The sequence below is a fragment of the Trichoderma atroviride genome, chromosome 6, assembly GCF_020647795.1.
Source record: "Trichoderma atroviride chromosome 6, complete sequence".
Classification (NCBI taxonomy): Eukaryota; Fungi; Ascomycota; class Sordariomycetes; order Hypocreales; family Hypocreaceae; genus Trichoderma; species Trichoderma atroviride.
The window spans coordinates 2,496,210-2,512,859 of NC_089405.1; the positions used below are offsets into that span (position 1 = coordinate 2,496,210).

Here is a 16,650-nt window from a genome sequence, read left to right on the forward strand (position 1 = left end):
TGGTATTATTCTATCATAATGCAGCTTATCCAATAGTGTAAGGACAGCATGTATGGAGCCTCCTAATAAACGACAATTGACTATTTCTCGTAAACCCAGCCGTACTGGGCAGCCTTGTAGGAAACGGCCTCACCCTCCTTGAACCAGAGAGCAATCTCCTTCTGGGCGTTCTCGACGGTGTCGGAACCGTGGCAGACATTGCGGCCGACATCGATGGCGTAGTCGCCACGGATGGTGCCAGGGGCAGAGGCAAGGGGGTTGGTGGCACCGAGGATGGCTAAGTGATTATGTTAGCTGAATAGATCCAAAGGTAGCTTTACAGGATAACGTACTACGGCCAGTCTTGACGGCATCACGGCCCTCCCAGACCATGGCGCAGATGGGACCAGAGTTCATGTCTAACAAAAGGAAAAAGGTCAGCGGAGGCCTCGATTTAGTCAAACTATGGGTAAAGAACTTACACTCGATGAGACCAGCGAAGAAAGCCTTGTCGCTAAGGTCAGCGTCTAAGGATTCGTTAGTGAAATATTATCTTGGTGTTTGTTTAAGATGGTGACCAACAGTGAGCCTGGAGGTGCTCCTTGCCGGGAGTGGTGAGCTTGATGGCGACAAGCTTGAAGCTGTGAAATTGATCGTGTCAGTTGTTGTACTTTCGTCCCGATTCGATTATGGCCTCTTACCCTCGCTGCTCGAAGCGGGTGATGATGGGGCCAATCAGGCCACGCTATAGCTAAGTTAGTATAAGACATTTCGACAGTGCCAAATGGTAAAATATAGGAAAACTTACCTGAACACCATCAGGCTTAATGGCAATGAAACTATCGAATAGGTTAGATTCCTACCAGAACAAAAAAAAAAAAAGAAAAACTCCAGCTAATCGAGGTTGATGGCGGGGTATCTCACGTCTGCTCGGTAGCGTGTTCAGAAGACATTTTAGCGGTTTTTGGAGTTGAGGAGCTGAGAGAAGCTGTCTGAACTTGTGGAACGGATTGAAGCGAACAAGATTGCTGTTGGACTTGAGGAGAAGAAGAAGAAGAGAAGAGAAAGTAAATGGCGGCTAGAAGTAGCGGGACGAAGAAAATTGGTGGGGGGAGGGTTACCGCTACCGTAGTCCACCGCAATAGCGGGTTGCGTCGCTGTTGACTTTTTGGCTGCGAAGTGGTGGACTTTGGGCTGGAAGCGGGGTCCTCGTGGTGGGGTTCAGGCATGATGATTTGCTGGCTGGGCTCTATGGGCAAGAAAAAGAACAGATGGCTGCGTTGTACAGTGCGGTATGTTGCTGGGTGGATGTTATACGCAAAGTATAACTCCAAGGCGCTCTCGCCCAAGGCTCTATGCGGCAATGCTGTTAGTAGGTTTCGAGATGGAAAGGCTTAGATGCGATGCAGAAGTTCAATCTCAGATAGGGAAATCACAGTCTCACATACATGGTTATGCAGAGTCAGAAGTGGCTAATAGCAAGCTTGAAAAAGGACGAGAATATAATACAGAGCCTTGGAGGTCAGCTGTTGATGAAGCTGTGCTTGGTACGGTAAGTATGTAGTAGTCGAATCTGTGGAACAGCTGCAAGGACTCCTCTTATATCAAGACTTTCGTCTCATGAAATTTTTCACGGTTTCATCCCATCTTGAAAAGCTTCCACGTACAGTGCCAATCCACCAGCCTGCATTCACCGCCATAAGCAAATATCAAATCGCATTATTCGTTCCAATGCATCTAACGAGGCCTACCCCTCCAGGTTGCAACTCGGCTGCCAGGCTACGCCCAATCGAGAGCTGCCGAGGAGGTCCCAAACGGACAACATAGCTTAATCTCGACGACGCTACCCAATCCCAAAGCGTGGTACTCCGTAGACTTGCCTCTGGAGGGAATTCCATCACCAGCATCCTCCCATCGCCTCAGCCGATTGACTGAATGAGGCTGTGCATCATCGACCTCTTTCCGAACCAATGTGGCCTGCTGTTGCTGCCTAATTGATAGCGAATATTTGTACCGCGCAGCTTATTTGTTTACTTGCCCAGTCTCGCCCTCGTCATGAGGTTGACGATGGGGCTGTCCCAGAAGTGGACAGTGCTCTTTAGCTTTCTGAGCTTATTCTCGTGTCTAATCGGGCCGGCCTGTATGAAAAGAAAAAGCATAATGCGATTAGGGAGCCTCTTTGCTGATGATAAGGTATCTAGTGGCTGTCAAGGAACACGACTTCAAGAAATGCGACCAGGCCGGCTTTTGCAAGCGAAACCGCGCCTACGCCGATAACGCGGCTTCCCAGAGCTCGACATGGGTATCTCCCTATCAAGCGATCGTCGAATCTCCTACTCTGAAGGACGGCCAGCTCCAAGCTGTCATCCTCAAAACAATCAATGCCAATGGCGATACCGTCCGACTGCCTCTTACAATCTCGTTCCTCCAATCGGGCGTGGCTCGCGTCAGCATCGATGAGGAGCGACGACAAAACAAGGACATAGAGTTGAGACACAACAGTATTGCCAGAAAAGAACGGTACAATGAAGCCGAGAAATGGACTATTGTTGGCGGTCTAGAGCCCGATCAGCAAGCTGAAATTGTCCACCAGGAGGGCTCTCAAATTAATGTCAAATACGGCCCCGAAGGCAAATTTGAGGCCGTCATCCGACTCTCGCCCTTTGAAATCGACTTTCGAAGGGATGGCGCCTCTCATATCAAGTTCAACGAACGTGGCTTGCTCAATGTTGAGCATTGGCGACCCAAGATTGAAAGGCCAGAGGGAGAGGAAAACAGTACCGAAGATGAAAGCACTTGGTGGGATGAATCTTTCGGTGGAAACACGGATTCAAAGCCTCGCGGACCCGAAAGTATAGCTTTGGACATTTCATTCCACGGATACGAGCACGTTTACGGTATCCCCGAGCACACTGGGCCTCTGTCTCTCAAGGAAACCCGAGGCGGCGACGGCAATTTCCAAGAGCCATACCGCATGTACAATGCCGACGTCTTTGAGTATATTCTTGATAGCCCTATGACTCTCTATGGATCAATCCCTTTCATGCAAGCTCACCGAAAGGATTCTTCCGTCGGTGTCTTCTGGCTTAATGCTGCCGAAACTTGGGTTGACATCGTCAAAGCCAAAGGCAGCAGCAATCCCCTGAGCCTAAACTCTGGCGCCCCAACCAGCACGCAGACCCACTGGATTTCTGAAAGTGGTATCCTTGATGTCTTTGTGCTCTTGGGCCCTACTCCCAAGGATGTCACGAAGAAATATGGTGAGCTGGCCGGATATACCGCTATGCCTCAGGAATTTGCCATCGGTTATCATCAGTGCCGATGGAATTACATCTCTGATGATGATGTTAAAGACGTTGACAAGCGATTTGACAAATTCAAGATCCCATACGATGTCATTTGGCTGGATATTGAGTATACGGACGGCATCAAATATTTTACCTGGGATCCTCACTCCTTTACTGATCCCATTGGCATGGGCAAGCAACTAGATAGTCATGGCAGGAAGCTCGTGGTCATTATCGATCCACACATCAAGAAGACCGATGGCTACCCGATCAATGAGCAACTCCAGTCTCAGGATCTTGCAGTCCACGATAAGGAAGGCAAAATCTATGATGGCCACTGCTGGCCAGGCCAGTCTAACTGGATTGATTGTTTCAACCCCAAGGCCCGTGAGTGGTGGAAGACTCTATACAAATACGACAAGTTCAAGGGAACGATGGAAAACACTTTTATCTGGAACGATATGAACGAGCCTTCAGTCTTTGACGGACCAGAGACCAGTATGCCTCGAGACAACTTACATCATGACAACTGGGAACATCGGGATGTCCACAACCTGAACGGCATGACCTTTCACCATGCTACCTTTGAGGCTCTCCAAACTCGCAAGAAGGGCGAGCTTCGACGTCCCTTTGTGTTGACTCGATCTTTCTATGCTGGTTCCCAGCGTTTCGGTGCCATGTGGACGGGCGACAACTTAGCAGACTGGGGCCATCTCCAGGGCTCCATTCCCATGGTTCTGAACCAAGGTGTCTCTGGCTTCCCATTTGCCGGAGCCGACGTCGCAGGCTTTTTTGGAGATCCCGAGAAAGATTTGCTCGCCCGCTGGTATCAAGCAGGTGCATTTTATCCCTTCTTCCGCGGCCATGCTCATATCGACGCTCGTCGCCGCGAGCCGTATCTGCTTGGTGAGCCATATACCGCCATTGTTACTGCGGCACTGAGACTGCGGTATTCTCTCCTCCCCTCATGGTACACCATGTTCTTCTACGCAAACCGGGATGGAGACCCCATTCTTCGGCCGATGTTTTGGACACATCCGTCTGAGGAGGGTGGTCTGACCATCGATGACCAATTCTTCGTAGGATCTACTGGTTTGCTTGTTAAGCCAATCGTAGAGAAGGATAAGTTCTCGACCGATATCTGGATTCCCGATGACGAGGTCTACTACGACTACACTACGTATAATGTGGCAAAGACGCAAAAGGGCAAACATGTCACTTATGATGCTCCGCTCGATCGGATACCGATGCTGATGCGAGGTGGCCACATAATCACTCGTCGTGATATCCCTCGCCGTTCGACCAGCGCCATGCGTTTCGATGACTACACCTTGGTCATATCCGTGTCCAAGAATGGCGAAGCTGAAGGAGAGCTGTATGTTGACGACGGCGATTCTTACGAGTATGAGGAAGGCCAATACATCTACCGCAAATTCAGTCTGGACGGCGATGTTCTCACTTCAGTCGACCCGGAAGGACGAGATGCGCGAAAGATCAAGTCTGGCAAGTGGCTCAAGGCCATGCGGGATGTCCACGTCACCAAGATTATCATTGTTGGTGCTCCTGCTTCGTGGAACCGCCAAGAGGTTCAAGTTGAGTCTGAAGGACGCACCTGGTCTGCCACCGTGGAGTACCACGCTGCCGAGAATGGCAGAGCTGCGTTTGCCACTGTCAACGGCGTCCGCGCACGTGTTGGAGAAGACTGGAGCATCAAGTTGGCTTAAGTGACCACAAATGATGACTTTTTTACGATACGACTGATGAAGGGGGGGCACGTTTATGCAAACACTGCGAAGATGCTTTTTGTCGGAAGATATGTAGATGTCCAGACTAAATATTGCATGTTGTATGTAGGGTACGATATAGACGTGGATGAAATGGAAGAGAGCGTTGACCGCTGTCGAGCAGAATACTTGGAGACGAGGCATGAAATACCTAGCAAGGCATGGAAAGATCGAATACACCACCGCACATTACATACAAATCATAGCAGCCGACCGGCGGTGTTTTCCGTGCCGGGCTTCATTCAGCTGAGCTAATGGATCAATTGCTGCCATTCACCCATTGGATGACAGCAGAAAAGCACCACTTTCAATTTTTAGACAGTTGGATAAGCTTAATTATTGGTGTGCCGGGTATTAATCTACAGTTTTACGTCTCCAAATCCTTGGCAAATTAGAGAGAGATGCTGCATGAGCAATTAATCTTGCGTTTGGCCGTATCTTTGTGTTACCCATGCCGCCTTTCGGGAATTATGATAGTCCGCGAGCGCACATTCCTCTGCAATAAACGTGTCCAGATCATCATCTGCTGCAAAATATCTACACCTGCATCAGATACCTGTACTCCAGCACAACGACAATGACGGCATTTTCATCACAAACACGAAATGCTACCGGGTATGCATCTTGCTCGACAGCGTCACTGCTCGGGCTCGGCGATGGTGGCAGCGCCTCAGCCAAAGAGGGGTGGCGCCATTCTTAGCACAAGCCCCAGCCACGGCGTATGGAGCGCAACTTGGGTCTAGAAAGGCCAGTTGCCAGCATGACGGGCAACGAGAAGACGCGGTGAGTTCACGATGGCGCTCCTCCCGGAAACGCGGCAAGGTCCTTGGCATCTGATTCGATCCACCAGCTGCGGTCTTGGTCGACGCGCCCCGCTTAGCGATCCATGGAGAGACCCTTTTCGCACCGCAAATGCTCGAGCGTTTCATCCACAAGCTGGCCCTGGCCCAGCTGTCTCCAGCGGCCAAGCTTTCTCAGCCACCATACCTGCAGCAGCCGGCTTGGCCTGGGGCTAATCGGCAATCGTTTCCCGGCTAGCCAACCACCATCGTCACCCGGGTCCAGGGGCGCACTCAGATTGGTTTGCAGTGACGCCTGGCCACAATTCACGCAATGTACATGCTACGGGCGCATTTACAGCGTCAGCTTTGTGCCGGTGCTGCGACTACTGGTACACAGGTACTACGGGATCGTGCTGACGAAACCCCCTCCCCCCTCACTCTTTCAGAGTTACGATGGCTTGGGGTGGGCAGCAGCCAGACCCTGCGAGTTGCGAGACAGATGCAGCAGATGCCAGCATCCCGTCCAACCAACGGCCACACCACAGTTTATGGGGAGGCCTCAAGGAGGGGTCCTCGCAGACCCCGCATCGTCACACGCGTCTTGGGACAAAGCGAATGGATTCAATGGCACTGTCGATTTTTCTTTTCTATATGACTGTATTTACCATCGGTCTCCGTACTGGTTGTTGAGCTGCTCCTCAGCCTGCTGCTGAGCGTGACGCTTGGCCTTCTCGCGGTCAATGAAGTCGAGACCCTTGGTCTCAACCTCACGGTCGACGAAGAAGCCAATGGCACCGGCGAGGATCTCCTTGGCCTGGGCGTGCTCGTCAGGGTGGCCTGCACAGTGAAGAGTTAGACAGGTGAACTTTGATATCTGAGTCTGGCAAAGGGGGCCTTTCTCACCATTCTGGGCAACGTGATCCTCGTAGGCCTTGGCAGCCTCGTAAGCGGCAGCGCCGCCGATGAGCTCGTGAGACCACTTGGCTTCGTGAGGTCGCTGAGTGACCTCCTCGTAGGCCTGAGCCTGATCAGAGCTATCTGTAGCACCAATTAGACGACACCAAACCACGCGTGGCAGCTCTGGAGATGATCATACCGTCGAACCAACCCATTGTGAATGAAGAGAAGTTTTGTGGTATGTGGATTTGTGAAGAAGAGAGTTTGATTCAAAAAGAAGAAGCAAAAGAAGGTTACAAGTGGGAGCGGCAGAGCTATTTATAAGCTTAGAGCTGCCTCACCGTGCAAGAGGGGTCAACGACCTCGCGACCCTTTGCACATCCAATGATCTACGTGACAACCCCTTACCCCTTGGTCATTCACCCAACGATGCACCCGAGGCTACTGCGTTGTTACTTTGGCAAGTTTCAATGGCGTAGCAGTGTGGATCAAGGGGACTCCATTCGTGGGCTCGCCGTCCGGCTTCCGCCCATTTGGTGATCTGGACTCGCAAGCTCCAGGAGCTATGATAACGCGATTGGTGGCTCCCAGCACATACGTAGTGTGGCAAATGGGTCCCATGAGTCTCCACGCTCAGGAGCTGGCAGACAGCGAGGCATAGCAGACAATTGCGTCTTGAATCGTGGAGAGCAGCAGCCGGGCACCTTTGTGGCTCAGCTCGCTTCACTGTACACAGGCCACCCGTTTGCTCCCCTGACTTCATAGCTACGGACGTCATATCCTATCAACGTGGAGCATGGAGGGGCAGACCCTTTTACTTTGACAGACTATCACACTGCTGGGTGCTATTATTGGTATGACCCCCCAAAGCCCCCTTCTGCTTGGAGCGTGCTGGAATCCCTGGACAGCTGAAAAGGTCGAATGACTTGTCGCAAAGAGGAGCAACGGTGCAATAACTCGCATTGACGACGCCGGGATGATTTCTTGTTGAGCTGTCGGAGCTATGCCTACTCAAGCTTCCTGAAAACCTGCCCCGCCATTTCTGCCTCTCCCCCCTCCTCCCCCACCAATATCTTCGTTCCGAAGGAGCCTGTTCAATGAAAGGATTGCCCCTCTGAAGCTCGAGAGTTATCACCTATACGATCGAAGAACATTATGCTGCTGAACATTTTGCCTCGAGTGTGTGTGAAGCGGCATGATGAAGGTGTGCCGAGCCTTGAGATATAACCTCGTGGTGGATGTCACTGTCTCTCTGGAGTCTCCTAAGCCACCAACGTTGGCTAAGATCTTGTTAGAGCGAGCCACTCTTCACTACGATCCCCTCAGGTCGTCGCACCCTTACTACTTACATGAGAACGCTGACTGAACAGAGCAATTGGCTTGCACATCCAATAAAGCACGGAACAACACCCCCACATACAGCACCCCGTACTAGACCTATGATTAACCAATTCGTTAATTTAGACCACTATTGCGTTCCGCGCGCGTGTAAGTCTGTGTATGGGCCTGGATTGAGACAAGCTTGGCGCTAAGATGACACTCCTGACAGGTTAGTATCAATAGGAGAAGCCTTCTGCTGGAACCGTGTCCTTCTCAGTCTACCTCGAAACAGTAGCGATATTACAAGTGCGCGGGAGATGTCCCTCAGGAGCTACCAACCAATACCACGACTACCAGCAGACACGAGGCGGTGAGGCATTGCTCGCCGTTCCTTTCGGGGAAAGACGACGATGCAATTAATTAACTCGCTGCGTGAGCTGCCTGAGACCGGGGCGTATCAAAGGGTTGCATCCATCTTCTCTTTCATGCTGGCCTCGTAAACCAAGTACGGACGAGAGAGTCATGAGGGTCTATTGTCTCCCGTCTGCAACAACAAGGTACGTACCTCCGACGGATCCCGGGTCCGACCAAAGACCGAGCCGGGTCCCACCGACAGCCACAGCCGCGCCAAAGAAAAAAAAACTGGACGAATCCGCAAAAAAAGAAGAGTACAAAAAGTGCAAAAAGAAACATTAATTGGACGAACGGGGAATCGAACCCCGGACCTTTCCCATGCGGTTAAGCAGCCTGAAGGTTGCTTGATGCTAAGGGAAAATTATACCACTAAACCATCCGCCCATTTGCGTTGTTGTTGTGGACTGTCATAGGGCAGTATATACACTATTCGCATGCAGACATTCCAGAATTGATGACTGCTTGAGACTTGTATAAGAGTTACTTCTTGCTATTGTACATTATGATTACATGTGTTTTACAGTATTATGGTCACTGGGTTTCTGCCTTATTACTACACCCTTGAGACATTGTCAGCGAGTGCCCTCGCTTAGAAACCAGTTCATGGGCTCGTTCAGACCGGTGTTGTACGCAAACATGGCGTCCGAAATCTGACGCCACAAAAAGATCAGCAAGACCATCACAAAGTGAATAGAAGAAGAATCAATACTCGACTCACCAAAAAGTCCCAATCCGGGCTCTGCTGCCGCATACCAATACCCATGTCCTCGTCCACATCCACAGCTCCCACATCCTGGCTCTGCCCAGCCCGCTCCTCCAAGATTCGCACGCAAAGCTCCATTCCCTCTTCAGAAGCCTTTCGGAACAAGGGTGGAATCTCAGACGGATCGACACCGCGCATGAGGGCTTCCATGTGGGAGGTGATGACGCAGGAGACCAGGTAGCCCTTGACGTTGGTCTCGCCGCTCTTGATGCAGCGCAGGCTGCAGTCCTGGGACTCTCGGATGACGGAGAACAGGTCTGAACGAAGAGGCCCTGGCACGAGGCCTTGCTCTTCGCGGAGCTGGGTGTCGAGCTCGGCGGTGATGAGCAGGCTGGCCTGCATGGAGGCGATGCGGTAGAAGCCTGGGCCGCTGTAGGAAAGGCGTGTGAGGAGGTCTTCGTTGCCGAGACCGGAAGAGAGAGGGGATGAGGGAGAGGAGCCCTGACTGTGGCGATGGGACATTATGGCTGAGGAAGGGAAGGCTGCGGCCCAGATCTTGACGGCGGCTTCGATGGCGAGCTTGCGCGATATGGCGTATTTTGTCTGCCGGAGGGCGGGGATGAAGTATGGCGTGTGGAGGGCGGATATGTGTCGCTGCATGAGGAAGTCGACGAATCGCAGGTCCAGATCTGAAGGGCCAAACGCTGCCTCGCCGGTTGCTTGTCGGGTTTTGAATCCACGGAGAGTGTGGACCAGAATCTTATAGGCCGATCGTAATTCGGCGTCGAGCTCCAGCGTCCTCTCATACGTCCCGCACGAAGTGAGGTCGTTCAAGAAGCTCGTCACCGCAAGACGAGCGAGAAGCGTCTTCCGAAGGGCCAGCGCAATTGACATGCCAGTGTACTCGCTCTCGGGTTTCTGGACTGAGCTCTCCGTCATGAGCTGGTCGTCGTCAAAGTTGCCGGGGGGCTCCGTGTCAAAGTCGTCGGGCGAGATGAGCGGCGGGCCGCCCGACGACAGGCTCATTTTCAAGAGAATCTCGAGAATTGTATTCCACAGCCGCCTGTGCATCTGGGTTGCATAGAGAGATCGTTTTGGCAGGTGGTGCGGATCTCGATGCAGGCCCATGTGCATGGCTCTCCGCACCAACTCGCCTGCAGACACCCAGACTGAATCGCCGGCGACGCCAACGGCTTCTCGAGCCAGGAGATGCAGTATGTGAGTCTGTATGAATTGAATGCCTAATCGCGCCTTGAACTCGGGCTCTGATATCCATGTTTGCGCTTCGTATACCCAGCGTATGGCTGAAGAACGCAAGGAGAACTCTTCGTCGTAGCAGACTGCGCCAAGAGCCAACACTAGCTTGAGATGAACGACAAATGCTATGTCGGGAAAAGACCCGGGCTCCCATAGTTCCTCGTAGTCATTCTTAAAGGATGGTAAGTGTAGAATTCGGTGGGTATTCTCCGTCGTCTTCAAATAGCAGTCGATGAGCTTGTCGCAAACCTGCCTTTCCGGCAGCTCTCTAGTTGGGATTGTCGGCCAAGGAGGGTTTCTCTTGGCTTTGATGACTTTTGCTAGAGATTTACATTTGAGAAGCAGTGGATAAGTGTTGGATTTTTCTTCCAGAAGATGTACGTCGTTGAGTACAAACATGTTTTTGAACTAATAAGAACACACACCAGTGAGCAATGTACATTGGCTAAAGTTGGAAAGCAAAACATCTGCTTACTACTTGAAAGACATTGATCCAATGGCTTTGGCCAAAGAACCGCGTCTTGTGTGTAACGCTCCGTATCAGAGCTGGCTCAGTTGAGTTTGGTAAGTGATGGTCACGATGGAAGTGAATTGCCCCTCCAGTTATGTGACGCGCTTGATTGAGAAAATCGGTTTCAGGAGATGCATAAGGAGACTGCGATCGCCGCGCCGGTGGCTGTTGCTGCTGTGGTAAAGATCTCGGTTCAGTTGAACAATAGTTATGAATGGAAGACCAGACTCTGCCAGCTTCGAGGACGCTTCGGTTGGTGATTGACTCATCCTGACTTCTCGGCGTCAAGGGACTTATCAGATTCCTAGTCGCCAAATTGGCAGTGTGACTTCTTGCGCTCAGCGATGATTCATTAGGACTGGAATTGGAGACAGATTGAGCCGGAGCCGGAGCTGATCTTGGAGCTTCAGCATCGAGAAAGAAGACGCCAACCGTGTTCTGCGCAGACACGTGAGGTCCCGGGCTGTGGCTCTCGTAGACGCATGTCTCGGCCTTGGCCCGGATACAGTTGCTGCACGGCCGCTGGCGATTACAGCGAAGCTTTCGTTTCCTGCACAGCGCGCATGATCTACAATTTTTTCTTTCATTAATTATCTGCTGAGAACTCAAGCTGTATAGGTACAGAAGCTGAGATGCGGGCTTACATTGCAGGTCTCCGCCGGCGTCGCTCTCCCTCCACAACCACCGTCTTGGGAGTGCGTTCCATCAAAAAATTGCTTTTCTTGGCAGATGTATAATAGATTGATAAGATTAAGAATACAAAGAAGAGTTAAAAAAAAAGTCGCGAGTCGCGTATCTGGTAAACGAAAACGAAAGTCTGCATGTGATGACGCTTCCTTTCGGACATGCCAACTCGGCAAATCCCCCAAACAGGCATCTCGACCGAATTCGGACTCGGACTATGGGCTTTTGCGGACCCCGGACCTTGCCGGCCAACAAGCTGTTCACCAACCTGGCTATTTCCGCTTTGGGCGAAACCCCGGCTTATACACACGTTGGCTTGCAGCGTGGATGCAAGGTCCAACGAGAAAACCCTCCGAGAGTCAATAGCCAGCCTATTATCATCTCCGAGAATGGGACTTTTTTTTGTGAAGGAATCGTCGTATGATGGAGTTGTTTGCCTGAGATAGAAGGTACATGTAGATTGTTTTTCCGGGCTTAGAAGGATGGGAGAGTCTGTTGGTATATAAGAGATGGACGCTCCCGTGCCCCTGTCCACCAACCTTTTATTCAACCTTATTATCGGATCTAGATTATAGGGCAGAAACTCCTTTCCTGGTCTCAGATCCATAAAACTGGACCAAAATATCGTTGACACTGTTCGGACCTAAAAAAAAAAAAAAAAAAAGGACGCTTCATCATTCCAGCCATGTCGACAACTTCGGTCGAAGAGAAAGGCACTCCCCTGCCCGGCGAGGAGAAGATCGCCCTCGAACAACTCGTCCCCGACGACCAAGAGCGACAGTCGACCCCGACAGACGAAATAGAGCCTGCCCCCGAAGGCGGTCTGAGAGCGTGGCTTGTTGCTTGCGGAGCGGCGTCTGTGTTTTTCTGCTGCCTGGGATTTTCCAACTCGTTTGGCACGTTCACGGAGTACTACTTGACGCACCAGCTTCGCGACCATACTCCCGACGATGTGGCTTGGATTGGTTCTCTGTCTGCGTTTTTGCAGTTCTTTACGGGCATGATTGGAGGGCCCATGTTTGATCGCTATGGAGTAAAGGTGCGTATCTGTTGAAGTTGTTTCTACCCCTTGACATGTTCTTTTTAGAAAACTAACACCTGTTATTAGATTATGCAACCCGCGGCCGTCATCTACATCTTCGCAGTCATGATGCTCAGTCTCTGCAAAACATACTGGCAAATCATCCTCGTGCAGGGCGTCCTCATGGGCAGCACCATGGGCTTCCTCCAATTCCCAGCCATGGGCGCGCTCGCCCACTACTTTGACAAGAAGCGCGCCGCCGCCTTTGGAGTCGCAATCTCGGGCTCCTCCATCGGCGGCATCATCATGCCCATTGCCGTGTCCAGAATGCTCAACGCCACGTCCATCGGCTTCGGCTGGACCGTCCGCATCATCGGCTTCCTCATGGTGCCCTTCATGGCCTTTTCCATCATCGTCATCAAGGCCCGCCTGCCGCCGCGCCCAATCGCCTTCTTCATCACCGGCGTGTTCCGAGACGCAAAGTTTATGCTCCTCATCGCCTCCACCTTCTTCGCCTTCATCGGAATGTTCATGCCCATCATCTTCCTTCCGACGTATGCCGTGGAAGCTCGGGGCATGGGCGCAACGCTGGCTGGCTACTTGCCCGCCATCCTCAATGCCGCTTCGACCTTTGGCCGTGTCATCCCGGGTATTCTGGCCGACAAGTACGGAAAGATGAACATGTATGCTGGAGGCACAATCGTCACCGCCGTCGTTGCCTTTTGCATGAACTCGACGCACAACAACGCGGCCATCATCGCCTACGCAGCCATTTTCGGCTTCACCTCTGGCACAATCATCTCCGGAGCAACAGTTACCATTACAAGCTGTGCCGACGACCCTCGCAATATCGGTACTTATACTGGCATGGGGTTGGCCTTGGGAGCTGTTGGAGTCTTGATCGGACCTCCTATTGACGGCGCCTTTGTGGCCCATTATGGTAGTTTCGAGCAGGTCACAATGTTTAGTGGTGCCATGTGCCTTTTTGGTGGCATTCTCGTACTTTTTGCCAAAGCTGCAACTCCTCAAGGGATTTTCGGCAAATCATGAGCGGATTACACAACCTGTCCCATATATGCAACACGTCTTGAATACGGATTACAACGCAAAACAAACAAAGATAGACACATCTCTCAGCTCACTCATTTCAAAAAGGGAATATAGCGCATATTAACAGCGGCACGGCGTTTATTAGGAAGATAGACTGTCTCCATATCCTAGGCAATTAGTCTTTAACTTTGATTTAGTAGATATATACAAACTCATCATTCTGACGGTCTGTTAGATCCAAGAACGCGTTTCGCCCAAGAGCATCATCCTCATCGTTGACTCCCTCAGCATCCTGAAGTACTCCATCCTCATGGTGGCTGGCTGTGCGATAATGGTTTTGCATAGAGCGGTCAAAAACTTGTGCTTCTTTTCCATTGCGTACTCGAGTCTTGGCCTGCATCTTATTGAGAACAATTAGATTGGCCCACTGCAGTAGAATCACTCCAACCAATGCTGAGAAGACGCCCAGGCAGGCACGTAAACCGGGTTTATAGTCAGGCGCGTCTCGGTCATTAAACAAGATGGGGCCGATGATATTGCCCACGGAGCTGGCGGCGTTGTATACGCTCATGATCATTGACTTTTTCGTTGTTCCAGCAGTGTTGCCGACGATCCAAGAGACAATAAGAGGATTGCCGGCAAAGAGGAAAGCCAGCAGGTAGTATCCGGCAAGTAGAGCTCCTTGGTTTGATTTGCCTCGGGGAATGCAGTATAGCATGATTAATCCAGCGAGAACCGGCAACACGAAGACAGCCAGTACGGCTCCCTTTAATTTTGCCCTCCGGGCCAAGAGGCTGGAAATGAGGATAACGATTACTTGGAGGGCGCCAAACGGCATATTGAGTAAACTGCTTGTGTACTTGTCAAAGCCGAGGCCGTTGATGATGAGAGGGCCAAACGTTACGGTAACAATTGCTCCCACGTTGAGCAGCAGCGTCATTCCAAACCAGAGATAGGTTTTCGGCTCCAGAGCAGCCTCAACGACGTGATGCCACTTGAAATCACGGCTACCAGTGCCTGTTTGGTTGGCGCGAAGCCGCTCCAGCGCTTTTGGCTTCTCCTCCTCAGTCAGGAATCGGGCGGAGGGGATGTCGTTGTCCAACTTCCAATAAGCAATTGGAACAGAGACGATGGTCAGAAGCCCGACGAAGAGGAAGATGCTAGATGAATGTTGTATTAGCCATGATTGACATTTAAAGTGGTTTTGACTGCTTGTGCCTACATCTGCCATTCTCTCAACAGCGGCGAGTTGATCTGCCCCAGCCCGTACGAAACAGCGGCAGCAAAGATGGTCGCCAGTCCATTGGTCCCGTACCACGCTGCGACGCGCATGGGCTGCTCAGCTCGTCGATACCACTGGCTGGTGATGACGCTGAACAGGGGCAAGCAGCCGGCCTCGAACAAGCCAAGGAAGAATCGCGTGGCCATGAGATCCGAGAAATCATGACATGCCGCCATGGCAGTTTGCGCGATGCCCCATCCCAGACAGAGAACGGGCATCAAGATGCGATGCGGCACCTTGACGATGAGAACAGACGAGAAAGGCTGCCATATCAGCTGGGCAATGGGGGCAATGGAGCTTAAAAGAGAATATTGGCCCGGGCTGAGGTGCGTGTCTTCTTTGAGGCCGTATGTCGCGCCGTATCCCAGCACGGACTTGTCGAGGATCTGGAGGAAATAAACCCATACGAGGATCACCAGGATGGTTCTGTCGGTTTTTCGAAGTATACGGCGGTTATCCTCCTCGGTAACGTGGATTTTCTGGTCGCCAATGATGGCCAAGGCACGATCCGCTCCTTTGCTGCCAGATTGGCCGGGGCGAGAAGAAGTCGGGAGCTCACGATGCTCGGAGTGCTGCACCTCTTCTGGTTGTTTGGGATCCATGCTCCTTTGTGATGATAACGATGTCGATATTATACTCGATAGCCACTACTTGGAAGACGCCAAAACGGGAGTCAGATGCGAGGGCCATGGAGCCACGAACGAGACATGAGAAATGACCAAAAGACGGGCGACGATCCTGCGCAACAAGTGTCGAGGAGTTGAACCTTCTTATTCCATTTCAATGGATGCCTGCTCTCCCCCCTACATAGAAAATAGCCGGCCATTGAACTTGGCCGGCACTGAGTGCCCTGCAACGGCAAACTATCCACTAAAGACTGCCGAAAGCGTCGAGCTCTGGGGTATTTCTGCTGCACCCCGCGTTCTAACGAAGATGGGGGCCGCCGCTAAAAGCGAGCTTTGTCTTAAAGTCAAGGGAGAGCCCTGCTCCCGAACCTCATAAGAGCAGTGAGCATCTTGAAACAGAGTAAGTCATCAATTTGTCGATTTCTGGCTTATACATGGACATTCAGCGTGTAGATGGGCACTGATGTAACTACGTTGCTCTCAGAGTTTGTTCTCCACGTCCACGTAGAAAGAAACTGGAGTGACTAGCAGCGTATATAGCTACCCCGACCGCCGAGATATTCGATTTAGCCAAAACAGAGCCGATGAACTGCCTTGGACGAATAAAGTAACTCACGCGTGCATCGCTTGTGACGTACTCGGTAATACTGCAGCCCGTGTATGAACTGCGGCCAATCGCGAAGCAGTGTGACTTGTCGAAGATGGGGGTCATGAGGGGTCATGAGGGAGATGTGCAACGGTTGAACGGATACACGCATTCACAAGAAACTGCATGGAGAAAACACACATCGGAGATCTGCGTTTGGGAGGCTGAATGCGTTTGGATTGTGCGACCAATGGGAGGGTTGTTGCAGATGAGTTGTGCCAGGTTGGACAACCCTGTAGCTAACCTTGAACGGCTCTTAGATATGTAACGGCTGATCAATACTTGGCCAATAGTAAGTACAGTGATGGCAACGCTGTGAATTATTTTGAGTAATATGTTCAAGTATCAAGACATGTTTCTCTTACCAATTACCAAGTGCAGAAAAAATAAGAATTTCCAAAGGTGAC

The 16,650-nt window shown here is 51.5% G+C and overlaps 6 protein-coding genes across 6 annotated transcripts; 2 read left to right on the plus strand and 4 right to left on the minus strand.

The window, feature by feature from the left end:
- Position 1: 1 nt before the first annotated feature.
- TrAtP1_011420 (uncharacterized protein) lies at positions 2-1,067 on the minus strand. Its single transcript, XM_066115105.1, has 7 exons — positions 904-1,067; positions 788-818; positions 681-724; positions 562-620; positions 462-506; positions 333-398; positions 2-277 (listed from the first exon to the last, which is right to left on the minus strand). Exons 1-7 carry the CDS (start codon positions 930-932, stop codon positions 81-83), a joined length of 471 nt encoding a protein of 156 aa, XP_065971203.1. The 5' UTR covers positions 933-1,067; the 3' UTR covers positions 2-80.
- A 967-nt stretch (positions 1,068-2,034) lies between these two features.
- On the plus strand, positions 2,035-4,990 carry TrAtP1_011421 (uncharacterized protein; the record flags this gene model as incomplete). The annotated part of the gene is made up of 2 exons (XM_014084572.2): positions 2,035-2,119; positions 2,181-4,990. 2 exons carry the CDS (start codon positions 2,035-2,037, stop codon positions 4,988-4,990), a joined length of 2,895 nt encoding a protein of 964 aa, XP_013940047.2.
- Positions 4,991-6,493: 1,503 nt separating this feature from the next.
- TrAtP1_011422 (uncharacterized protein) lies at positions 6,494-6,944 on the minus strand (the record flags this gene model as incomplete). Its single annotated transcript, XM_014084573.2, has 3 exons — positions 6,494-6,669; positions 6,736-6,870; positions 6,929-6,944. 3 exons carry the CDS (start codon positions 6,942-6,944, stop codon positions 6,494-6,496), a joined length of 327 nt encoding a protein of 108 aa, XP_013940048.1.
- Positions 6,945-7,589: 645 nt separating this feature from the next.
- On the minus strand, positions 7,590-11,709 carry TrAtP1_011424 (uncharacterized protein). Its single transcript, XM_014083498.2, has 4 exons — positions 11,579-11,709; positions 10,899-11,502; positions 9,182-10,831; positions 7,590-9,113 (listed from the first exon to the last, which is right to left on the minus strand). The coding sequence occupies exons 1-4, from the start codon at positions 11,638-11,640 to the stop codon at positions 9,036-9,038; spliced, it is 2,394 nt and encodes a 797-aa protein (XP_013938973.2). The 5' UTR covers positions 11,641-11,709; the 3' UTR covers positions 7,590-9,035.
- Positions 11,710-12,072: 363 nt separating this feature from the next.
- TrAtP1_011425 (uncharacterized protein) lies at positions 12,073-13,911 on the plus strand. The gene is made up of 2 exons (XM_014084574.2): positions 12,073-12,657; positions 12,727-13,911. Exons 1-2 carry the CDS (start codon positions 12,304-12,306, stop codon positions 13,687-13,689), a joined length of 1,317 nt encoding a protein of 438 aa, XP_013940049.2. The 5' UTR covers positions 12,073-12,303; the 3' UTR covers positions 13,690-13,911.
- TrAtP1_011426 (uncharacterized protein) lies at positions 13,883-15,573 on the minus strand (the record flags this gene model as incomplete). The annotated part of the gene is made up of 2 exons (XM_014084575.2): positions 13,883-14,849; positions 14,912-15,573. The coding sequence occupies 2 exons, from the start codon at positions 15,571-15,573 to the stop codon at positions 13,883-13,885; spliced, it is 1,629 nt and encodes a 542-aa protein (XP_013940050.2).
- Between the last annotated feature and the right edge of the window lie 1,077 nt (positions 15,574-16,650).